Source organism: Macaca thibetana, chromosome 4 (assembly GCF_024542745.1).
Source record: "Macaca thibetana thibetana isolate TM-01 chromosome 4, ASM2454274v1, whole genome shotgun sequence".
Classification (NCBI taxonomy): Eukaryota; Metazoa; Chordata; class Mammalia; order Primates; family Cercopithecidae; genus Macaca; species Macaca thibetana.
Window position 1 is genome coordinate 39,735,802 of NC_065581.1, and position 25,550 is coordinate 39,761,351.

General features: G+C 39.7%; 3 protein-coding genes across 4 annotated transcripts in view; 1 reads left to right on the top strand and 2 right to left on the bottom strand.

Annotated features, from left to right (window-relative positions):
* The window catches only part of BTBD9 (BTB domain containing 9), an 820,757-nt gene that overhangs the window by 712,685 nt on the left and 82,522 nt on the right, over positions 1-25,550 (bottom strand). The window lies entirely within an intron of this gene.
* Positions 1-25,550, bottom strand: part of GLO1 (glyoxalase I) — a 453,994-nt gene that overhangs the window by 197,502 nt on the left and 230,942 nt on the right. The window lies entirely within an intron of this gene.
* Positions 1-25,550, top strand: part of DNAH8 (dynein axonemal heavy chain 8) — a 314,177-nt gene that overhangs the window by 148,443 nt on the left and 140,184 nt on the right. For both annotated transcript variants that reach the window (XM_050787538.1, XM_050787537.1), the window contains exons 46-58: positions 735-821; positions 918-1,025; positions 2,205-2,339; positions 4,545-4,706; positions 6,690-6,936; positions 7,060-7,301; positions 7,388-7,528; positions 9,724-9,961; positions 16,917-17,059; positions 17,321-17,455; positions 17,876-17,998; positions 21,069-21,282; positions 24,926-25,035. In XM_050787538.1, the coding sequence (XP_050643495.1) occupies positions 735-821; positions 918-1,025; positions 2,205-2,339; positions 4,545-4,706; positions 6,690-6,936; positions 7,060-7,301; positions 7,388-7,528; positions 9,724-9,961; positions 16,917-17,059; positions 17,321-17,455; positions 17,876-17,998; positions 21,069-21,282; positions 24,926-25,035 (2,085 nt within the window). The remainder of the gene's footprint in view (positions 1-734; positions 822-917; positions 1,026-2,204; positions 2,340-4,544; positions 4,707-6,689; positions 6,937-7,059; positions 7,302-7,387; positions 7,529-9,723; positions 9,962-16,916; positions 17,060-17,320; positions 17,456-17,875; positions 17,999-21,068; positions 21,283-24,925; positions 25,036-25,550) is intronic.

Here is a 25,550-nt window from a genome sequence, read left to right on the forward strand (position 1 = left end):
GGCCTATTGACAGTGCGCAGTAGATAGTCAGGGACTGAAGGATTTTAACAAACTTGCCTAAGATAACTCATTCCTGTTGGCCTTACTTGTCTTTGAATCTCCAACCTTTCCTCTGAGACTTGGGTCTGACCTATCTTCAACCTGTTGCTTCTTAGGAGGCCTTCATTTCCTGTCTGCCTCTACTTTTGTCCTTTTCAGTGGTTTTCCCATCATTCCCTTCTTTATTTTCCCTCACTGCCATCTTTATTTCTCCTCACTTCTATGGGTTTTTGTCAGCCAAAGAGCTCTGTAACTGTGACTGCGAAGAATAACTGAAGAGATGGAATAAAAAAAATGCCCAAGGACGCTCATCAGTATAAAATCCTGAGTTTTTTTCTTTTTTCAATAACACACTTTAGACCATAATTATCAGGTATCTATTCAGTTTTCTCTTCTATTATTTCATGTTATTTTCTATTTTTTAAGGCAGTAGACAGATAGGTACTTAATTTTTGCCACAAAAAATTGCGTGTGACCTTATTAATATCATGAATATAGAAAGATATAAAAGGGCATATGAATATTAGTAAATATGCGTGGTCCAATACACATTGTTTTGAGAAAACAAGAGTATTCTATGAATCTAATATTTTTCAATACCATCTTAAAATATGAATTAGGGGTCTGAAATATATTTGTATTCAGAAATGAAAGCTCTATCAACAATTAAAAATTAAACATATTTTAACTTTTAGAACCCTGGATATGCTGGGCGCCAGGAACTACCAGAAAACCTAAAAATCCAGTTTAGAACTGTTGCTATGATGGTTCCTGATAGACAGGTATGCACCAGGATTTGAAAGCATAATGTACTTTATGTTGTTTACTTGTTTTTCACTAAAGTTGTTGAAAAAAAATCTCACTATATTAATTTTCAGATCATTATGAGAGTTAAACTTGCAAGCTGTGGTTTTCTTGAAAACGTTATCTTGGCTCAAAAATTTTATGTTCTTTACAAACTCTGTGAAGAGCAACTTACTAAACAGGTAACTTTATAGATCTGCTTACTGCTTACCCACTAGCAATAGTATTTGGTTTTTTCACTTTGCAATTTTCCCTTGATAAATGCTCATCAGTGAGTTAAAATCTCATTGATCTTTTCTAAAATGCTTTTAGAATTAATTTTACCTATTGGTTGTGTATTTTTAAGACCTTTTTATTTTGAAATAATTGTAGATTCACAGGAAGTTGCAAAGGAATGTACAGGGAGGTGCGTACCCTTCACCCTGCCTTGCCCGGTGTTGACATCTTGTAACTATAGCACAATAACAAAACCAGAAATGGACACTGAAGCAGTCCACAGAGTTCGTTAAGGTTTCATCAGTTATACATGCACTGGTGTGTGTATGTGTGTGTGTGTGTGGGTATAGTTGTATGGAATATGTAAGATACGGCTCTGTTCCATCACCACAAGGTTTCCTCATGCTACATCTTTATAGCCACACCCACCTCCCTCCCATATCCCTAACCCATTAACCTTTTCTCCATGTGTAGAATTTTATTGCAAGAATGTTACATAAATGGAATCACATAGTATGTAACCTCTTGGTTATGCATTTAAAAGTCTGTTGTTTGGGCCGGGTGCAGTGGCTCATGTCTGTAATCCCAGCATTCTGGGAGGCCAAGGCGGGTGGATCATGAGGTCGGGAGATTGAGACCATCTTGGCTAACACGGTGAAACCCTGCTTCTACTAAAAATACAAAAAAAAAATAAATTAGCTGGGCGTGGTGGCACATGTCTGTAATCCCAGCTACTGGGGAGGCTGAGGCAGGAGAATTGCTTGAACCCGGGAGGTGGAGGTTGCAGTGAGCCGAGATCCTGCCACTGCACTCCAGCCTGGGCGACAGAGTGAGACTCTGTCTCAAAAAAAAAAAAAAAAAAAAAAAAAACTATTGTTTGTCACTCAGACTGTATCAGACTATATTGTTCTCAAAAGATATTTAAGGTGTGAATACTTGATCATGCAGGTTGGATTTTCCCATGGAATGATCATATTTCAGTCAAAGGAAAGGCAGGAAAGTTGAGCTAATAAACCTTTGCAGCTTAGTCACCCCAAAACTATGGCCTATAAGTATCAGAATCAACCTATATGCGTAGAGTGAGCCATGAGTCTGTGTTTAGTTTTTCAATTAAACCCTCTTTTTGCCCTCTTCTCCCATCTCAGGTTCATTATGACTTTGGATTGAGAAATATTCTGTCTGTATTGAGGACTCTTGGATCTCAAAAAAGAGCCAGACCAGAAGATAGTGAATTAAGCACTGTCATGAGAGGACTAAGAGATATGAACCTTTCTAAACTGGTATCTTCTCTGAATTCTCTTCTTTTCCAAAATTTTAATATGGTTTCTTTGTATTTGGTGGACAAGTAGGGGTAGGCTGATGTTGAGCTGTGAGCACTCATAATTACAGGGATAATAACTGTGCAAAGCTACCACTGTGCTTCCAGAAGAAAGCAAAAGACCCCATGACCCTGTGTGACCAACATGGGCTATAAGTGCCTCCTTTTATCAGTTGTGTGCAGTGAAACAGGTCATCAGTGGGCTTCAGCTCCAAGATTCAACCTAGTTCTCTTCCGTTATTCACAAAGTGACACACATTCTCAGCATAAGAATCTGGATTCCCAGAGAACCGTGAGAACTTTTTGCTTTCTCTGTATGTGACTAGCTTATCTCAGATATATCTCTCCCAAAACATAAACACCGTTTTTATTTTCCAAAACACATGGAATATTTGCTGTGGAGAGCATGCTGCTTTCATGCTTGTCACAGTTACAGCCTGGTTGTTTTTTTTTTTCTTTGAAACAGAGTTTCACTCTGTCGCCCAGGCCGGAGTGCAGTGGTGCAGTCTTGGCTCACTGAAACCTCCGCATTCCAGGCTCAAGCTATCCTCCTGCCCCAGCCTCCCGAGTAGCTGGAACTACTGGCACGCACCACCATGCCTGGCTAATTTCTGTATTGTTTTGTAGAGATAGGGTTTTGCCACGTCACCCAGGCTGGTCTCAAACTCCTGGACTCCCGTGATCCCCCCTGCCTCAGCCTCCCAAAGTGCTGGGATTGCAGGCATCAGCCACCATGCCCAGCCTCGCCAGGTTGTTTTGAATATTTGATGGACAGGTTCATGTGGCATATAAGGATTTCTATATGCCACATATTGTGCCCGTGCCATGGGTGTACAAGGTTGAAGAAGAAATGGTTCAGGAAGCTACATTCTAGTTACAAAAACTAACATCCGTGGAGTTCATTACTGTTACAAAGTCTTTTCAGGTGTATTGTCTTATTTGAGCCTCATAGCAACTCTGTGGGATCTGGATGGCTAGCTTGCTTATTGTCATTTCACTTATTGGGGAATGGAGACTAGAAGTTGTAGGAGTCCCCCATAATCACCATCAGCTGAGAAGAGGGGACAAAAATTTATAAGATTTTCTGATGCCAAATCCACTGCTCCTGCAGTATACCTCACTGCCTGTATGACTGACATGGACTGTAAGAGAGGCTTAGACTCCCTAAGTCACTCAGGCTGGAGTGCAGTCTAAGCCTCCCTTAGATAATGGTATTTTGGAAATTCCTAGACAAGTATTCAAGAAAGCATCAGCAAAGCCCTGGAGAATAAAGAGAAATCATAAGGGGTCAGATGTTGGGAACAGGGCAATCCATGTGTTAAAGACATTGCAAATAAGGATTGGAGTCAGTGTACTCAAACCTACTGCTTATAAGAAAGGCTCAGAACACTGCCCCGATGGACTTTTCCAGCCATTGTTGGATGAAGTCATGCAGGGTTATGGCTATTTCCCCAATTTAAATAAAATATTAGTTATTTAATCTCATGGGGTTGGGACTACAAATGATCATTTTTAAGGTTAATGCAAATGCCACTCTGTGAGAAGCAAAGCATTCATGTGATAAAGTAATGAGGTGGTACTTTGGAGCAATAGACTGGGGCAGGATTGTAGAACACATTGAATGCTAAGGAACTTTGGGTACAATGTAAACTCAATGGTGATTGCATTAGTCTGTTCTCACACTGCTAATAAAGACAATTTGTAAAGGAAAGAGGTTTAATGGACTCACAGTTCCATATGGCTGGGGAGGCCTCACAATCATGCCGGGAGGTGAATGAGGAGCAAAGTCACGTCTTTACATGGCAGCAGGCAAGAGAGCATGTGCAGGGGAACTCCCGTTTACAAAACCATCAGATCTTGTGACACTTACTCATTATCATGAGAACAGCAGGGAAAGACCTGCCCCCGTGATTCAATTATCTCTCACTGGGTCCCTCCCACGACATGTGGGAGTTATGGGAGCTACAATGCCGGATGAGATTTGAGTGGGGACACAGTCAAACCATATCAGTGATATTCTGGAGAAAGTACTAGAAAATACAAGCCTGATTAGGAGAGTAATAAGTGGTTCTCTGGGGATGAAGTGATAAGTACTATGCACGTCCCAGCTAGTTGATAACATTTATTGACTGAATGAGTAAATTTATTTTAAACTATGCCACCTTAGGTTGATGAAGATGAACCCCTGTTCCTCAGCTTAATCAATGACCTGTTCCCGGGACTGCAACTGGATAGTAATACTTATGTAGAACTGCAAAAAGCAGTAGCCAATCAGGTTCAGATAGAAGGTTTGATTAACCATCCACCCTGGAACCTGAAACTCGTGCAGGTAAATACATTTTAATCTATTATCAGTATAATGATAAGTATGTGTTAAACATAGCTGTCTGAATAGAAAAACTCATGGTTAGTCTTACTTGATGTAAATGTTAAATGAAAACATCATATGTACATCATTGCAAAAAGAATACTCAGGGGGATGTGGTGGTCCAAGAAAGATAGTATGGATTTACCCTGCCTCGCAGTAATCAAGCAGTAATTTACTGCAGTTGTTACCTACACCTGGGGACAACATTGGGATGAAATAGTAGGTTATAAAAACTCTGGGGAATGGAACGATCCAGATGGTTTCTTGTGCCAATCTGTTAGTACTGGCTGCAGCTGGGTGCCTCAGTGGGGTGCAGCGCCTGAGGAATCCGGGAATGCTACTTTGCTCCTGCTTTGTGTGTGGACATGTTATATCCTTTGCCTACACTAAAACCTGAATCTTTTGACTGCATATGTTAGTGTCTTTCTGTTCATCACATTTCATCCTTGTGACAACCGTCTAACCACCTTGATTGTATTACCAGTAGAATCAAGAACTTGGTAGCAGAGACACAGGATTAAATCTCTATGAGCTTGATGCTTTGGGAATATTTTCCAGAGTTTTTGGAAAATTAAGGAGCTGAAATTGTGGACATTGTTGAAAACTGCATTTGAAATATTAATATAACAATTCTTATTTTAACTTACTGTTCTTGCCAGATTATAAGACGTGCAAGTATCTGAGACACATCCAAATCTTACAAAGAAATATGTGCATGGGGGAAAAGTGCTTTTCATCATTCATGTACTGGAAACCATTTTAAGAGTTTAAAAAATTTCTGGGAAAACATGATTTTATATATGATATGCATACAGTATACTGAGTTCTAAAATTCTCGCCATCTCAATGGGCGGCGACTAGAATTTTGGGTTCTTTGTTGATGTCAATAACATTGTTCTTGAACATGTCAGGAACAGTGCCTGTTGCTTTTAAACTATAGTTTACAATGGTAATACATTTCTGTCCAAAATGTTAGGAGAATGACTCACTCTACCTCTGATCAGCTGTCAGACCTTTGACTTCTTATTTTTTTTTTTTTTATCGAGAAAACTACAGACAGGATGTTATAACAGCGGCTGTCCATACGCCTAGCATGTCTCCTTGAATCTCTTTTAGCATTTCCATGTGCCCCTGCCCAGCTTCTGTGTGTTTTGGCTTCTAATAGCAAAAGGAGGACTGGAGCCATTTTGTTGGCAGGCACAAAGAGTAGGTGCTGCACGGGAGTTTATTTCCCACCCTCGCCCCCAAACCAACCTCTCTAAGAGTTTATGGAGCAGGAAAGTCAAGCTCGCCTGGTTCCAGGTGGAGCAATCTTTGAGGTGTAAGTTACACTCCAGTCTCCCGCGGGATCAGGCTCACGTCTGCCCTCTACAGGGCTTTGTCCTCAATCACACCTTACTTGGCTTCTTCCCATTCCTGTCCTGCTTTTCTCTTTTTTTTACTGGTTTCTCCTGGGAGCACTCCCTGAACAAATCACTTGCACAGGAATCCTCATTCATGATGTACTTCTGGGGAATCAGAAGGCCCCTGTGAAACGGATCTTCACTGTGATGCTCTGCGTTGCTGCTTTCCACCACTAAGGGGCGATATCATCACATTGGATGCCGAGAAAGTTTGCGCATGGAAAAACTGCTGGTTATAGACTAACAAACCAAAATCACAGGGAATACATCACGCAAGAAGCAAAAACTAGATGCTGAGTTAATTATTTCCAAAATGTAATTCAAGCTCCACATTGTTATTACTTTATCACATATCGTTTTATAACGTAGTGCTCATTTGCTATGCACATCTAGTAAAACAACATTTTTTACAACTTAAAAATAGTGAACTAGTTACTTTAACGAAGAGCTTAAATAAAGCCTTTAAACTTCAAGTAACTACTCTGAATGTCAACAAGAGACTCATAAATTACATTTTTTAATTTACTGGTTAATTGTGTAGTTATATGAGACGTCTTTGGTACGACATGGCTTGATGACTCTTGGGCCCAGTGGTTCTGGAAAGACAAGCGTTATCACGATTCTAATGAAAGCGCAAACAGAATGCGGAAGGCCTCACAGAGAAATGCGAATGAATCCAAAAGCCATTACTGCACCTCAGATGTTTGGCAGACTGGACACTGCTACCAATGACTGGACAGATGGCATTTTTTCTACTCTGTGGAGAAAAACATTAAAAGCTAAAAAAGGTATACACAAACTTCCTTTGTGATCATTTTTTCCCTGCCAGCATATTAAGACAATATTTCTTTGATTTTTCCATTTTAATTATTTGCAGATGAAAAGTGATTTGCTGTTTTAATTATTTGCAGGTGAAAACATTTTCCTCGTTTTAGATGGTCCTGTGGATGCCATCTGGATTGAGAACTTAAATTCCGTTTTGGATGACAATAAAACTCTGACGTTAGCTAATGGAGATCGCATTCCCATGGCCCCTAGTTGCAAGCTTCTGTTTGAAGTCCACAATATTGAGAACGCCTCTCCTGCCACGGTTTCTAGGATGGGCATGGTCTATATCAGCAGCTCTGCTCTCAGCTGGAAGCCAATCTTACAGGTGGGGCAGAGAGATGGGAAGAAGAACCCTCAGGGTCTCTCCACGTTTCACTTTCTTAACAAACAGATTCTGTTTCTTTTCTGCAGGCATGGTTGAAGAAGCGCACTGCACAGGAAGCTGCTGTATTCCTGACACTGTATGAGAAAGCCTTTGAAGATACATACACATATATGAAACTAAATCTCAATCCCAAAATGCAGCTCTTGGAGTGCAACTATATTGTGCAAGTAAGATTTTTTTTTGTACATTTACTACTTCGATTTTGATTTTTTTTGCACTCAGTTGCAGTTTACAGCCATCTAAAATAGAAAGTTCAGATAGCCATAAAAATCATTTGATGATGTGACTGTAAAGGCTCTGAGAATTTTGATTCCTCTTAAAGATCTTCTTAATGATCTTACTGTTTTCTCTATTATTTTCACTTCCCAGACGGATGTCAGAGGAAGGGGGAATGAACTATCTTCCCCACTGTCAGGTTTAGTGACCTGTTCCAGAAAGTGTGTCTAATAATGACAGCCAGTAAAATTAAGTAATTAATTAAAGTAAATTTTAAAATAAAAAACAACACATATGTGCGTGCATGCGCATGCACACACACAGACACACAACTGCTGGTTCCATCCTAACCATAGAAGACTTCATTGTCTGGGCACAGTGGTTTACAACTGTAATCCCAGCACTTTGCGAGGCCAAGGGGGGCGGATTGCTTGAGCTCAGGAGTTCGAGACCAGCTATGGGCAACGTGGAGAAACTCTGTTTCTACAAAAATTAGCCAGGTGTGGTGGTGAGTGCCTGTAGTCCCAGTTACTTGGGAGGCTGAGGTGGGAGGATCACTTGAACCTGGAAAGTTGAGTTTGCAGTGAGCCAAGATTGCACCACTGTACTCCAGCTGGGGCTACAGAGTGAGACCCTATCTCAAAATCAACCAATCAATCAATAAAATAAAAATAAATAAAGTTGGTCACTTCATGGGAAAGAACAGAAAGGGGCCTGTTGTAATCAAGAAAACTTGGGAGGCAATCTTGGCTTTGCAAATTTAGCAAATAAGTTTCCTTATATGACAGATAAGGAAAATCTTTAAAAATTATCTGGACAGTAGTTTTGTAGCATTATTTTTTCCCTTTCTTTCTTCCTTTCTTCTTTCCTTCCTCTCCTCCTTCCTCTTTCTCTCTCTCTCTTTTCCTTCCTTCCCTTCCTTCCCTTCCCTCCCCTCCCCTTTCCTTTCATCAAGGTCTTGCCTATTGCCCAGGCTCGAGTGCAGTGGTGCAATCAATCATAAATCACTGCAACCTTGAAGTCCTAGGCTCAAGCTGTCCTCCTGCCTCAGCCTTTGGGAGTTGTTGGGGCTACAGGCACACACCACCATGCCCAGCTAATTTTTGGATTTTTTTTGTAGAGACAGGGTCTCTCTATGTTGCCAGGCTGATCTAGGCTCCTGGACTCAAGCAGTCCTCCTGCCTCAGCCTCAGTGCTAGGATTGCAGGCATGAGCCACCATGTCCAGCCAGCATTCTTTTTTTCCTACTCAGTTTTCCTTATTAGTCTTTGGGTTAAAACAGAACTAATCATAGATCTTCAAGGGCTCTCCTAATTCTGGTCTATAGGTGACCTCTCCTTATACATTCTAGAACTTTGATTCTCAGTTAAGGGATGCCAGTCATTTGTGGGTAGGTTAGAAACAATATATAAGGCCCAAGTCAGTCAATTATTTAGTAATTACTTTAAAATGGATAATAGAAGAGAATATTTTATTTTGGAATAATTTTGTTTTGAAAGACTGAGGATGTCCTACAGTAGTTTTCTTTCTGATGTTATAGGGCATTGGCACACTTTTTCTTAAAGGGCCAGATAGTATTAATAAATATTTTAGGCTTTGCACAACTCTCTGTCTCAGCCACTCAGCTTTGCTGTTGTAGCACAAAAGCAGCTAGAGACAATGCATAGGTGAATGGGTATGACTGTGTGTGTTCCAGTAAAACTTTATTTACCAAACAGATGGCCAGCCCCTAGGGCCACAGTTTGCTAAGTCCTGCAAAATTTTACAAAGAAATAGAATCTTTGATCTGGAAAATTTGGATAACCAAACTTTAGAACCAGTAGCTCCCTTAGCTGCTAATACCTAGTCTGGGCCTTTTGCTTTCCCTGTAGGAAATTGAGACTCACAGAGGTCAGTGGGATGAGCTGGGGGTAGAAACCACACTAGCAGATTTCCAGTTCAGCATCCTTTCTGCTAGACCATGCTGCCTGTCGAAAGCGGAATAGCCTTTCTCTATGTGCAGTTGGCTATAGGACCGTGATCAAGCAATAGCTTGAGCTGTATCTGTTTTCTTCGCTTCCTCCCTCCTTTTAATTTTATTACTATTCACAATTTTTTATTTTCAAAATTTTAATTTAAAAATTTATTTTATTTAAAACATTTTCAGTCTCTCAATCTTCTGGAAGGGTTAATTCCCTCCAAAGAGGAAGGCGGTGTTTCTTGTGTCGAACATCTTCATAAATTATTTGTGTTTGGCCTCATGTGGAGTTTAGGAGCCCTTCTGGAATTGGAAAGCAGAGAAAAGCTCGAAGCCTTCTTACGGCAGCATGAAAGCAACTTGGACTTACCAGAAATACCTAAAGGCTCAAATCAAACCATGTATGAGTTTTATGTTACTGATTATGGTAAGCACACTGAACTATACCTTAAATGAAATTACTTTTTTTTTCAAATGAGAAAAATATAAGCTTTCAGAAACTCTTCTATGAGGGAATATTAAAATAATTATGAAAACATAATTGTTAATACCATTTTGAAAAGGGCATGTACTTGAAAGAGAGTAGAATTTTGCATATTAGTTGTGCCAGAGACTGATATTGAGACTCTTGACTTCTCCTTTTGGAGTGGGCTCAGTAAAATCTGGCATAAATAAGTTAGTAATACCTTGTACATCATCTACTTTCTGGTGCTGGAAGAGGAAAGGTAGCAGCATGGAGAACACAGATTCTTCGTAATGCAAAGCATGCTAATATAAGGTAAGTGGCAGTCGATTCAGCACACTGGCAGTGGGAAGAGCTGAGAAGCAATGAGAAGCACACATCACAGGACTTTCAAAGGGCTCAGGAAGTGGAAACTGGGGCGAAAGTTGAGCTAAAAACCATAGGGCTGGTTGTAAGTCTGTTTGAGAAAAAGACCTCCTGGGCCTCTTTCCAAAGCCCTGCTGCCAGACAATCAGCCTTGCCCGCACTGGAAAGACTAAAGAGTTACTGTTTGGATAGTGTAAAATAGAGGGTTGCCTAGACCTGGGGACACTAGGCACATTTAAGAGTGGAAGAATCATACAGAAACTGGGGATTACGTGGGAATTTGTGTTTGAAAGGGACTGAGATAAATAAATTTTTTCAGTGGGCCATCTTTAACCAGAATGGCCAATAATTCTATTACATGTGTTAGATGCTGCTAAAGGTTTGAGATGGCAAAAGGGCCCTCTAACTCAAAATGCAAACTAACAAAGGAATCTTTAAATCTAGATATATACTCCCTTAGAATCCAGAGCCAAGCTCCTCCACAGAGCTGCCTTCTGAGCAGCCGGAGTTCTATGATGTTTGAAGGTTCAAATCGCCTCTCTCTGAGCACCTTGTCCTTATTCAGAGGCTGGGCCCCAAGTTACTCAGAGAGTGAAATTCATCAGTAGCAATTTTCCAACCGTGGTGAAGCCTTGGTTAGGGGATTGAGATGGCATCTAATAAGGATGCCAATAAAATAATTACCTTCCTCTGTGCCATCAAAAATATGCATTGCTACATTTCCTAAAGAGCAGTCCACTGATGTTTGTGGCATTTTCTTCCAAGTAGCTAGGACTGGTTCTGTAAGTTTAGACAGTGGTGTTTTCTTATTTTAATGGAGATGTTAACAAAAGGTTGACAATAATCTAGACTCATATTCCTTCTTCAAGCTCGTCCTGAAGTGGTCTGTTGACTAAAATATTGAGGGGTTGCAGGCATTCAGTCTTGCTACCCTAAATAACTACTTTTGATGAAATTTATTTGCCCGAGCATTTGTGGCCATGAAATGAACTAAGATATTATGTACTTAGTGGTTATTTAGGGCCCTAAGGTGTCCACTCCAGCTGACTTCTAGCCAGCCCTTTCTTAACTCATTCTTCATCCATCCTTTTAATTTTTTCAGGGACATTAACATCTTTGGAGAAGACTTCATTCTTAGATTTAAGATTAAGTAAGGAGACTTATGCTTCCAGACAAGATGGAGTAATGGGGACTGGGTTTAACCTCTTATGTTAGAAAGACAGAAAACTGGACAAGATGTGTAAAACCGTTTTTTTCAGACATTGGACAACAGGCACTACAGGACTGAAATCATGGAGGGAAGTGAAACAAGGTGACTGCACTAGTTTATTGCGTGGATGCGGTTTCTAGCAGCAGCTCAGGGAGGGGAAGATCAAACAGGATTGGCTGTCTCACCAAAATGTGGAGGCAGAGGTTGATTTGGGAGAGGCCAAGGTGGCTGGAATTTGCAGGGCAGAGCACCAGAGAGGAGAAATCTGCACAGGGAGGAAGTGTCAGAGAACAACAGAAACAGATAGACAAATCCACAGTTATAGTAAAGGTGTCAATATTCTGAATAATTGATAGAACAAATAGACAAAATTAGTAAATATATGGAAGACTTTAACAACACTATCAATACCCCTAATTCGAAATTATAGAATGCTTCAGCCCAAAACAGCAGAATATACATTCTTTTCCATTGCACAGAAAACACTTACCAAGATATTCTGGGTCATATAACAATTCTTGATAGGGAGACTTTAAAGCACTTTATGTCTTTACTAGAAAAGAAGAAAGGTCTCAAAACAATGATTTCAACTTCTTCCTTAATAAGTTAGAAAAAGAAAAACAAACTAAACCCAAAGTAAGCAGAAGAAAGAACAATGATCAAAGCAGAAGTCAATGAAACAAAAAATAGAACAGCAACAGAAAAAAATCAATGAAACGAAAAAGATGGACCTGAAAAGATCAATAAAATGAATAAATCTCTTATTAGAGACATCAGAACAAAAGAGAAGACTTACATTACCATAGTCAAGGATGAAAGAGAGAACATCACTACAGACCTCACAAACATTAGAAATATGAAGTGAGTATATTAGAAACAACTTTACAAAAACACATTTGACAATGAAGATGAAATGGACAGATTTCTTGAAAGATATAAACTACCAACCATCATCAGGAAGAACTAGATATTGCACAGCATGGTGAATATGGTTAATAACAGTGTGTTGTACATTTCAAAATCGCTAGGAGAGTAAATTTCAAATATTTTCAACACAAAAAATGATAAGCATTTGAGGTGATTGATATGTTAATTGGCTTGTAATAATTCCACATTGTATCCATAAACTGTAACATTTTGTTCCCCATAAATATATACAATTATAAATTGTCAATTTATAATAAAATTTAAAAAGAAGAAATAGATATCCTAAATAGCCCTATATCTACTAAAGAAATTGAATTTGTAGTTAAAAACCTTCCCACAAAGAAAAACACCAGGCCAAGATGATTTTATTGGTGAATTCTACCAAATATCTAAGGAATAAATAATACCAACTGTACACAAACTCTTCTAAAAGATATAAAACATAAAATAGGAAGAAACACTTCCTACCCCGTTTCATAAGGACAGTGTTACCCTGATACCAAAGCCAGAGAAAGACATTCCAAGAAAAACAAAAACAAAAACAAAAACAGCTATAGACCAATATTCCTCAGGAACATTGACGAAAATTTCTTAATAAAATTATAACAAATCCAGTAGTATACAAAAGTCCAACTGTGGCTTTTATTCTAGAAGTGGAAGATCAACATTCAAAAACTGATCAATATAATCTGCTATATTAGACTAAAAACTAAGCAAGCTATAAACAGTCATCTAAATCAATGAAGAAAAGCATTTGGCAAAATTTGACACTCTTTTGTGATGAAATAGGAACTTTATCATTCTGACAATGTCTACAGAAAACCTACAGCTAACGTTACACGGAATGGTAAACAACTAAACACTTCCTTCCCAAGATCAGGAACGAAACAAGGATGTCTTTCTCACCTCTATTCAATTTCATTTCTATTCAACATTATTCTAGAGGTTCTAGCCAGTGCAGTGGGGGGGAAAATCAAATGTCTGTAGATTAGAAAAGAACAAGTAAAGTTCTCTCCATTTGCAGATGACATGACCATCTGTGGAATCTTCAAAAAGTTATTAGAACTACTAAAGGATTTTAGCAAGGTCACAGGACAAAAGGGCCATACATTTGATAAGTTATATTTCTATATGCTCACAACAAACAATTGAAAATTGAACTTTAAAAATACCAGTTAAAATAGAACCCAAGGCTGGGTGCAGTGGCTCATACCTGTAATCTCAGCACTTTCGGAGGCCGAGTGGGGTGGCTCACCTGAGGTCAGGAGTTTGAGACCAGCCTGGCCAACATGATGAAACCCCATATCTACTAAAAAAATACAAAAAAATTAGCCAGGTGTTGTGGTGCGTGCTTGTAAGCACAGCTACTTAGGAGGCTGAGGCATGAGAATGGCTTGAATCTGGGAGGCGGAGGTTTCGGTGAGCCAAGATTGTGCCACTGCACTCCAGTCTGGGAGACAGAGTGAGACTCTGTCTTGAAAACACACAAACAAAAATAGAATCCAAAAAAGAATACTTAGGAATAAATTTAATACAATATGTGTAAGATCTGTATACTAAAACTATAAAACTGTGCTGAGAGAAGCTAAAGAAGGCCCAAATAAGGGGACAGATTTTATTTAAACATTATTTAAAGATTATTTTGCTATTTGAAATAGCAAAATCTAGCCAGTGCAATGGGGGGAAAAATCTCTTTTGCTGTTTAAAAGTCACTATTAAGAAAATGAAAAGCCCAGCCACAGACTGTAAAGTACTATTTGAAACATATATATCTGATAAAAAAAAAAATTATCCAGAATATGTAAAGAACTCCTATAATCCAATAACTATCAATAGGCAATCAATCTAAATTTTTAAATGGACAGGAAATTTCAATTGTTACTTTGCTAAAAAAGATAGGTGAAAGGTGAAAAAAGAATGTGAAAGATGTTCAACATCATTGGTCGTCAGGGAAATGCAAATGAAAACCCCAATGGGGTCTGGGTGCGGTGGCTCACACCTGTAATCCCAACACTTTGGGAGGTCAAGGCGGGTAGATCACTTGAAGTCAGCACTTCGAGACCAGCCTGGCCAACATGGTGAAACCCTGTCTCTACTAAAAATACAAAAATTAGCCGGGCTTGGTGGTGGGTGCCTGTAATCCCACCTAGTCGGGAGGCTGAGGCAGGAAAATTGCTCGAACCTGGAGACGGAGGCTGCAGTGAGCTGAGATGACACCACTACACTCCAGTCTGGGCCACAGAGCCAGACCTTGTTTCAAAAAAATAAAAACAAAAAACCCCCACAATGGATATCATCACACAGCCACTGGAATGTCTACAATTAAAAAGGTTAATAATGCCAAATATCGGTGCGGTAATAGAGCACGTAGAGCCCTCATATGCTACAAAATGGCACAGCCACTTTGGAAAACAGTTTGGCAGTGTTTTAGAAGTTAAACATACTTATTTTTGCTTACTTTCTCAAGAAAACATGAAATTGGGGTTATTACTCCAATGATGAGTATTCGTTCATCATTGTTTTGCCAATATCAATGTATGCCCTCTTTCCATTCATTCTGTGTCCACAGTAACTTTTGAGTATAATTCTGAATCATTGTATAAGCTTTTTGAAGACATTTAAAATAGAGGCTAAATGCAATTCAATTTGAATGGCAATGATAGGAATAATGCTAATACAATTTGCCTAGCAACAGCAATGGTACGGTACCATAGATTATAAGGAACATCCAGAGATGCTAAAATGTAAATAAATTTTTGAAATCAATTTTTTTTTTTTTTTGAGACAGAGTTTCGCTCTTGTTGCCCATGCTGGAATGCAATGGTGTGATCTCGGCTCACCACAACCTCCACCTCCTGGGTTCAAGTGATTCTCCTGCCTCAGCCTCCTGAGTAGCTGGCATTACAGGCACGTGCCACCAGGCCCAGCTAATTTTGTATTTTTAGTAGAGATGGGGTTTCTCCATGTTGGTCAGGCTGGTCACGAACTCCCATCCTCAGCTGATCTGCCCGCCTCGGCCTCCCAAAGTGCTGAGCCATTGCGCCTGGCCTTGAAACCAATTTCTTATGGCAAATACTCTGTATCTAGTAAACGGTTGACTCTTTTTTTGGTCTTTCCCATTTTTCAGTTGATGTGGCTTTTCTGTTAGGTATCCATTACATTACTGGGTTTACCACCAGCTGATTTTAATTCCATTTCAGGTGCGGTTTCTCTGGATGGGTGATTTAGCAATTTAAAAGCCAACTTTACAAAAAAATAACAGATGCTGGAGAGGTTGTGGAGAAAAGGGAACGCTTCTACACTGCTAGTGGGAATGTAAATTAGTGCAGCCATTATGGAAAGCAGTTTGGTGATTTCTCAAAGAACTTAAGCCAGACCTACCATCTGACCCACCAATCTCATTATTGGGTATACACCCAAAGGAATGTAAATCGTTCTACCATAAAGATGCATGCATGCATATGTTCACTGCAGCACTATTCACAATAGCAAAGACATGGAGTCAACGTATATGCCCATCAGTGTTAGACTGGCTAAAGAAAATGTGGTACACATACACCATGGAATACTATGCAGCCATAAAAAGTATGAGATTATGTTCTTTGAAGAAACATGGATGGAGCTGGAAGCCATTGTCCTAAGCAGACTAACTGAGGAATAGAAAATCAAATACTGCGTATTTTCAATTATAAGTGGGAGCTAAATATTGAGTACACAGGGACACAAAGAAAGGAACAATAGACAGTGGGGTCTACTTGAAGGTTGGGAGTGGGAAGAGGGTGAGGATCAAAACGCTGCTTATTGGGTACTATGCTTATTACCTTGTGATGAAGTCATCTGTACAACAAACCCCGTATATCTAACAAACCTGCACATGTATCGCTGAACCTAAAAGTTTTTTTTTTTTTTTTTTTTTTTGAGACAGAGTCTTGCTCTGTCACCCAGGCTGGAGTGTAGTGGCCGGATCTCAGCTCACTGCAAGCTCCACTTCCCGGGTTTACACCATTCTCCTGCCTCAGCCTCCCGAGTAGCTGGGACTATGGGCGCCAGCCACCACACCTGGCTAGTTTTTTGTATTTTTTTAGTAGAGACGGGGTTTCACCGTGTTAGCCAGGATGGTCTCGATCTCCTGACCTGATCCGCCTGTCTCAGCCTCCCAAAGTGCTGGGATTACAGGCTTGAGCCACTGCGCCCAGCCCTAAAAGTTTTTTAAAAAGCTGACTTTATAAAAAAAGGCAAAACAAATTATCAAATGCCGTAGACATAAGATAAGCAGATATGTTAACATGTTTTAGGAAAACATTTTAAATGTTTATATGATTCTATTGATTATTTATAGCACTTAACATTTTTGTATCATGAGATAACTTTCACAGAATATAGTTCTATTAAAATGAAATTTTACTTCTTATATAGGTGATTGGGAGCACTGGAATAAGAAACTTCAGCCTTTTTATTATCCAACTGACAGTATTCCAGAATATTCATCAATTTTGGTTCCAAATGTTGACAATGTTAGAACAAATTTTTTGATAGACACCATTGCAAAACAATATAAAGTAAGTTTAATAGATAGTTCCTTAAATGATCACAAACCACCCATGGCCACGGGAATATGCACCTATATTTTCTTCCAGCACTTTTATAGTATTTTACATTTAAATCTGTAATACAACTGGGACTTATTTTTGATGGTAGATGTAATTCTAAAAAGTTATTAAAATTAGTTATAATAATGTATAGAAGACTAGCCTATAGAAAAGATACTAGAAACTAAACATGTCATAATACCTTTCAACACGCTTATCCTACGATTGCAGGCTGTTTTGCTCACAGGAGAGCAGGGAACTGCAAAAACTGTCATGATTAAGGCCTATCTGAAAAAATATGATCCTGAAGTACAGCTATCCAAAAGTCTAAACTTTTCATCTGCCACAGAACCAATGATGTTTCAGGTAAAATCCATCATTTGCTGTAATATTATAAACATAATACATTTTAAGTTAGTGGTTACAATAAAATGTGTATGCATATAAAATGTAACAATATTATATATTCAAAAGAAATGATGCTGCACTTGGCATTCAGCTCTTTAGCTTTCCTAAGGCTAAGGTTGAAGCCAAATCCAAATAGCATAATTTGATCTAATATTGAGACTGCGGCTGAACTTTGGATCGTATCTACTGTAATGTAAATGAAGGATAACACTCCAATGCCTTATTTTTAAAAATTTAACAACATGTATTTTAATAAATTATATGTATACCTAGTAAATGCATAAGTAAATTATATTCTACTCTGACAAGAATGCTCATTAGTTTTAGAAATATGGATTAAAATCTAACACATAAGACAAACCATTTCCTTCTCTCTAGAGAACAATTGAAAGCTATGTGGATAAGCGAATGGGAAGCACATACGGGCCACCAGGAGGGAGAAAAATGACTGTATTTATTGATGATATTAATATGCCTGTGATTAATGAGTGGGGAGATCAGGTATGGCTGAAATATCTCATATAGATGATCCTGAATTTGTATTTTTATGTGTGTGTGTGTGTGTGTATATATATATATATGAATGTTAATAACTTTGTTAAAAACTTTGTTTTTAAGTCTGCTGCCAATCCTCAGTCTTTTTCTGACTTCTCTGTTATAGCTGAGTTTCTCATTTCTTAAATCCCTATGTGTTTTTTTTGTTTTTGTTATTTTATTTATTTTTTTGAGACAGAGTCTCGCTCTGTTGCCCAAACTTGAGTGCAGTGGCATGGTCTCGGCTCGCTGCAACCTCCACCTCCCAGGCTCAAGCAATTCTCCCTTCCTCAGCCACCTGAGTGGCTGGGATCACAGGTGCCAGCCACCACGCCTGAATAATTTTTTTTTTTTTTTTTTTTGAGACGAGACGGAGTCTCGCTGTGTCGCCCAAGCTGGAGTGCAGTGGCCGGATCTCAGCTCACTGCAAGCTCCGTCGCCCGAGTTTACGCCATTCTCCTGCCTCAGCCTCCCGAGTAGCTGGGACTACAGGCGCCTGCCACCTCGCCCGGCTAGTTTTTTGTATTTTTTAGTAGAGACGGGGTTTCACCGTGTTAGCCAGGATGGTCTTGATCTCCTGACCTCGTGATCCGCCCGTCTCGGCCTCCCAAAGTGCTGGGATTACAGGCTTGAGCCACTGCGCCCGGCCAATTTTTGTATTTTTAATAGATACGTGGTTTCACCATGTTGGCCAGGCTGGTCTTGAACTCCTGACCTCAGTTGATCTGTCCGCCTCGGCCTCCCAAAGTGCTGGGATTACAGGCATGCGCCATCGCACCCAGCTCCTACGTGGTTTTCTACAGCAAATGCTTCCTGTCTCTTTGGCTACTTGACTTCAGTGTCCTTTCTTAGCTCCTGTCTTCTGCCTTTTCCCAGGGTTTCATCCTTGCTCTAACCTCTTATTCTGCATCATTTCTGAGGAGTACCTGATGTTCAGAAAAACAAAAACAGAAAATGAAAAACCAAACAACTATTTATTTATTTATTTAACGGTGCCACACACCGTGGTCCTAGTTGTGATCATCTATCCACCGAGGTCACTCCCCATTAGAAGACCTCACCGATGTTGCCAGAAGTCCGCATGCTCCTGGTGGGATCCCCAACACCTCCCTCCCACCGACCTACACTGCCTCATGGACACCATCTACTTTGGCTCTACCAGGACAGTTCCCATTTTGCTCTTTATCCCTGTTCACCTCAGACACCGCTACAAGCTCAGTACTCATCCTGAAGGGAAAAACCAAACAGTTCTGTACGACCTGTGTCTGCTCCAAGGCAGATAGACCTCAGCAGTTCCTGGAAGGCGAGGAGGGTGGAGGCATGTTTAGGTCAGGTTCATGCTTATCTTCCATAAGCTGAAGTGCTCGTGAATTCCAAACTCACGTATCCAACTAGGGGTGTCTGGTTGGATCGCAAACTTAACACCTCCAACACCTGCTCCTCCAACAGTCCTCTCTCTCTCAGCAAACAGCACCTCCACAGTCACTCTGTTGGAAAATTATGTTGGCTCTATCTTCACACTGTATCTGAAATTCGACCACTACTCATCACCTCCATTGCTACCACCTGGCGCCACCCACCACCAGATCTCTTCTTGATCATTACAAATGCCTCCTCACTGCCTCCTGTTTCCCTAACCCTTCTCAGCTTGTTCTAATATCATCAACCAATGAAAACAAGAGTCAGATCATGACACACTCTTCCGGTCGGCATCCTCCAAAGAGGCTTGTAGAATATAAATACCAAAATCCTTACTATGACCCAAGACCCTATACATTTTGACCTCGTCTCCCTCTTCCCATGACTCTTTGCTTCCACCACATTTACTGATCTTTGTATACCCTGCAAAGGTTGTACAAAGTATGCAAAGGTTGTACAAAGTTGTGCAAAGGTTGTACAAATATGGTGTTCACTCAGCACCTCTGCATTTGCAGTTTCCTCTGCCTAGAATGCTCTTCCCCTAGGTATCGAATTGGCTTGCTTTCTCACCTTCTTCAGGTCTTGGCTTATATGTCATGTCAGGTGAAGCCTTCCCTTCTCTCCTTGAATCACACTCTTGAGCCCCTCCTCTATATTCTACAGAAGTCTTAGAGTATACCATTTTATTTCCATATCAACATGCATTTGTACATCTTGTCTCTCACCACTAGAATGTGTACTTCCTGAAGACAGAAAATTTTGTCTATGCTACAGGAGAGGCTGGCACACAGTAGTCATTCATGAAATGTTGGTTAAATGAAAGATAGTTATATTTGAGGTGCTTGTGTGATATCCACTAAGATGCTCAATAGAGACTTGAATATACAGGTGTAGAGCTTAGAAGAGAATCTGAAGCTAGAGTTACAGGTTTGAGATTCTTTAGAATATAGGGTTGAGATAGCATTTCCTGGAATAATGAGAAGAGGAAAGAGCGCAGGATGGAACCCTGGAGAACAGTTACATGTGAGGGATGAGTGACGAAGAGTGGCTTAGGAAGTGATCCCAGAGCCCTGAGCTGGACCTGGAAAGAAACAAGCCTCTGAAACCAAGAGAGATAGCATTTTCAAGGAGGAGGGTTGGCAGTGTTGGAGGCTGCAGAGAAGGTAAGATGAGAACATAAAACCAAAAGCCAAAACAGTTAGTAATATCATATTCAAAGCTCAGGATTGAAACCATCCTACATTCTGATCTGAAGGTTTTTAAGTGTTGAATGTTGAGTATGAAAGATGTCTACAATAAAACTTGTTGTAACTTGGAGTACTAATGCAATTTAATGAAGTATCTTATAACTCACATATCTAACTTTATTTGGAAATTAGTTTGATCATTGTGGTGAAAGGCACCTTGGACTTGAACCATGCATGTTTAACTTACGATCTAGAGTTCATGGGTGGCATCATTTAAGTCAAATTACCTTGAAGGTGATAATTGACATTAACAAACACTTGTTGATAAGAGTTGAATTTTTTTTTTCTAATCTCATTTGTACTATTTTACTGAAGTTATGGAGGAATATGATAGTGATATGTTACAAAAATATCGCTGTGTGAAATTTCAGATAACTAATGAGATTGTGCGACAGATGATGGAAATGGAAGGAATGTACAGCTTGGACAAGCCTGGAGACTTCACTACTATTGTTGATGTGCAGCTCATAGCAGCAATGATCCACCCTGGAGGTGGTCGAAATGATATTCCACAACGTTTAAAAAGACAGTTTACTGTGTTTAATTGTACATTGCCTTCAAATGCTTCAATAGACAAAATTTTTGGTATGAATATTCTTAGTGTTTCTTTTATTGCATTATGTAATGGACATAAACCACAGAAAATGTCATTTAAGAGACAAAAAGGCTCTGTCTAAAGTGGGGTATGTGAAATGGAGAGCTAAATACCAGGAAAGAGGGACTCAATACTAAGATGACCTATGCTTATAGCCTATTCTCAGACTCAGAGATATTTAGAAATAGGCTTGTTGGAAGTTAACATTAGACGTAAAGAAAACTTTGTGTTTTGGGTTTCAGGACATGGTTAATCAGAGAAATTTGGGCTAATAAATGACAGCACAAAGATCACAGATTAACAATATGTTATACAAAGTCAAATGTAGCACTTCAATATGTTAATGAAAATGAGATTCTTGACAGCAAATGTGACATCAAATCACATAAATTGTACCATCAAAACTTATGTGTAGGTCAGGCCATGCCTATAATCTTAGCATTTTGAAAGACCAAGGTGGGAGGATTGCTGGAGGCCAGGAATTCAAGACCAGCCTGGGCACATAGCGAGACTCCATTTCTAAAAAAAGTTTAAAACATTAGCTAGGTGTGGTGGCCCATGTCTGTAGTCCTAGCTACATGGGAGGCTGAGGCCACAGGATTGCTTGAGCCTAGGAGGTTGAGGCTGCAGTGAGCTATGATCGCATCACTGCATTTGAGCCTGGGTAACAGAGTAAGATCATGTCTAAAAAAACAAAAAACCCCCAGTCCCCCCCAAAACCTCTTACATACACGAGAAACAGACCCGCTCATATAAGAACATTAATTACTTGGTATGGCAAGTACTGTAGTCAGAAGGGAAAGGGCAGACTTTTAATCAGTAGTTCTAGGATACATAGTAATTCTTATATGAAAATAATTGAATTTTGACATCTACCTCATGCTAAGAACAAGATCAACTACAGATGGATTCATGACCTAAATATGGAAGGCAAGGCTATAAAACATTTGGAAGGAAATACAGGGAAATAGTTGAGTGACCTCTGAGTAGGGAAGGACTTCATAAATGAGACTCAGAAAGCACAAAAATAAAGAAAAAAATATACATATTTGACTAGATTGAAATGTAAAACTTCTCTTCATTAAAAATAACATTAAGAGGCCGGGCGTGGTGGCTCATGCCTGTAATCCCAGCACTTTGGGAGGCCAAGGTGGGCGGATCGCGAGGTCAGGAGATCGAGACCATCCTGGCTAACACGGTGAAATCCTGTCTCTACTAAAAAATACAAAAAATTAGCAAGGTGTGGTGGCGAGTGCCTGTAGTCCCAGCTACTTGGGAGGCTGAGGCAGGAGAAGGGCATGAACCCAGGAGGCGGAGCTTGCAGTGAGCTGAGATCTTGCCACTTCACTCCAGCCTGGGCGACAGAGTGAGACTCTGTCTCAAAGAAAAACAAACAAACAAACAAACAACCATTAAGAGAGTGAAAAGACAAGCCTCAAAATGGAAGAAAATATTTTAACACATATAACATTGTATTCTGAATATTTAGAGAAATCCTATAAATCAGACAAGAAAAGTGAACAACTGGATATAAAAATGGGCAAACAACTAAGGCACTTTAAAAAGAGTAAGCTAAATGGCCAATAAAGTAAAGATGGTAAACATCATTAGTATTCAGGAAAATACAAATGAGAAACACCAAGCAATACCGTTTCATACCCACTAGATTTGCAAAAAAAAAAAAAAAAAAATTCTGACAAAATAAGCATTAGTGAGAACGTGAAGCAACTAAGACTCTCTTTGCTTGCTGGCCGGAGTGTCAATTGCTACAAACGCTTTGGATAACAATTTGGCATCACTGCTGGTAAATAGGGCATGTGCCCATCCCTAGCAGTTCCACTTCTAGGTTTATACCAAATTATCATTTTTTCCTTTATGGTTTAGGTTTTCTGAGTCTCAAGAAGTCCTTTCCTATCCAGACATCATACAGGTACTCTCTTATGCTTTCTTCCAGACATTGTATAGTTTTGCCTTCCATATCTGGGGCCTCAATCCATCTGTAGTTGATTTTGCACATGCATGCCACAGACTTACACAAAAATGCTCATAGTGAAGTGTGCATGATGGCAAAAATGTGAAATAATCCAGATATTTATCACTAGTAAAACTGGATAAATACATCCTGTCACGGGCACACAGTGGCCTGCTGTGCAGCAGTGAAAATGAATGAATACAGCTATATGCTTCACCATGGATGAAGCCCAGAAATACAATGCCGAATGAAAGAAGCAAATCACAGGAAAAAATACAATTCCTTTAAACTGAATTTCAAAAGTTTTTTTTTTTTTTAACAAGTTCAAAAGTTCAAAAACCTAAGTGGTGAAGCTATAAAGAAAAGCAAGTTACTGATTATATTAAAGAGAAGTGGTGACCTCTGGAGGAAGGGAGGAGTTGTGAACAAGGATGAATGTACAGGGGCTTCTAATGCGCTGGGCAAGGCTGTAGTTATCAATCTGGTGGTCTGTACATGAGGGTTTGTTATTTGTTAAGCTATTTGACATACTCTTTGGTATGACTGACACATTTAAACAAATATGGAAACAAACCAACCAGAAGCTGAGCCTCAGAGAAGTGAAATAACTGCTCAATCAAGGCCTTTTAGCTAGTGCTTGGCAGAGGGGTAGTGCTAATCCCCATCTCATGCTTCTTGTAACACAAATGTCCCACAGGAAGGTGGAAATCTAGAATACAGGATTTCAGGAAGCAAACGGGCCTTACAGGCACTTAGCACAACCAACCACAAGCAACCATGATTTGGAGGAAAATTTCATGTTTCCCCAGGGCAGTTCTTCAGTCAGTGTGAACAAACTCCAGTTTCTTTAGTCCCCACTCTTCATCAACCTGTTCTGCATCTCTGAGCAGATATTCATATTCATATTCCTCTGAAAATACCATGCTCAGAACTGAAAGCACTATGCGGTGTGTAGTCTCACTGGAGTGAAGCAGAGTAAATCTTTCTTCAGTCTAAATCAAAGACGTTCTGAGTCTTTGAGAACAGTCTCTAAACCTACACCCCAGTCTTTCTGAGAGTGATGATGACAGTCAGACCATCACTGTGCTGGGTGTTCCCTAGGAATGTTGCATGTCTAGCCCAGGCCAGAGTGGTGACTGACTGTAGGCTGGAAAAAGTGGTCCTGATTCCAGTTCTGCCAATACCAATCCATGTGACCTTAAACAATCGGCTTCACCTGTCTGGGCCTGGTCTCCTTCTCTGTAAGATGAGGGAGTAGTCTCTAAGCTCACATATGCTTCAGGGCGAATGCTGATGTACAGACTGTAGGGCCAGATTGCTTGGATTCACATCCCATATTTGTCTGCATGCAAGCTGTGTAACTTTGAGCAAGTTCCTAAGCTCATATTAAAATGGGACTAGTAATAATAATACCTACCTTGTATTTTTTTCTTGTAGGGCGCTGGGTGGGGGATTAAATGAGTCAATACATATAAAACACTTATCACTGCATACTAAGCTTGGCTGGATCCACTACTGACTCCCAGTCTTAGCTGATCCCTTGAGAGAAATTCTGAACAACACCCAGCTTAGTCAGCTTTGTAATGATTTGTTCACTGGGATAAACATATACTTTGAAATCTTTTGGTAAGCTTATACCTTCAATCTTGCTTATCTTTCAGGAATTATTGGATGTGGATACTTTGATCCTTGTAGAAGTTTCAAGCCTCAAATATGTGAGATGATTGTGAATTTAGTCTCAGTGGGCAGAGTGCTGTGGCAATGGACTAAGGTACAGAATGGTTTGTTGTCAATAATTTTTAAAATGGCAACTGTTATTCAGCCCTAGTTCTCACCTCATGGCTCATTAAGTTATCATAATATCATATATAGTGGTGTTTTTTAGAAAAGACAAATTACGTGCTCAAATAGATTTATGACACCTTTTCCTTCCAGGGAGCAAAAGATCTGACTAAATGATGCTTTCCATATGTATGAGATGTTACTGTAAACCAGACATGACATCCAAGACAAAGTAGAATTTTGCTGAAATGAGAACACTGCATTTCCACTTGTTACTCTGATTTGTAAATCTTTATTTGTATTATCTGTCTCCCTCCACCAAACTATGGCAGACACTCAGATGCTTATTGACTGACTTAATACATGATTTCCAGATATTCTCAGCCAACTAGGACTTAAAGTCTAACTTGTGTGTTTCTCTGAGCTGGAGCATGAGTTAGTAAATGGATGGAAGTGTTCTTAACAAAAATTGGCTAGATTTGCATACACAAGTCAGTGTCCTAA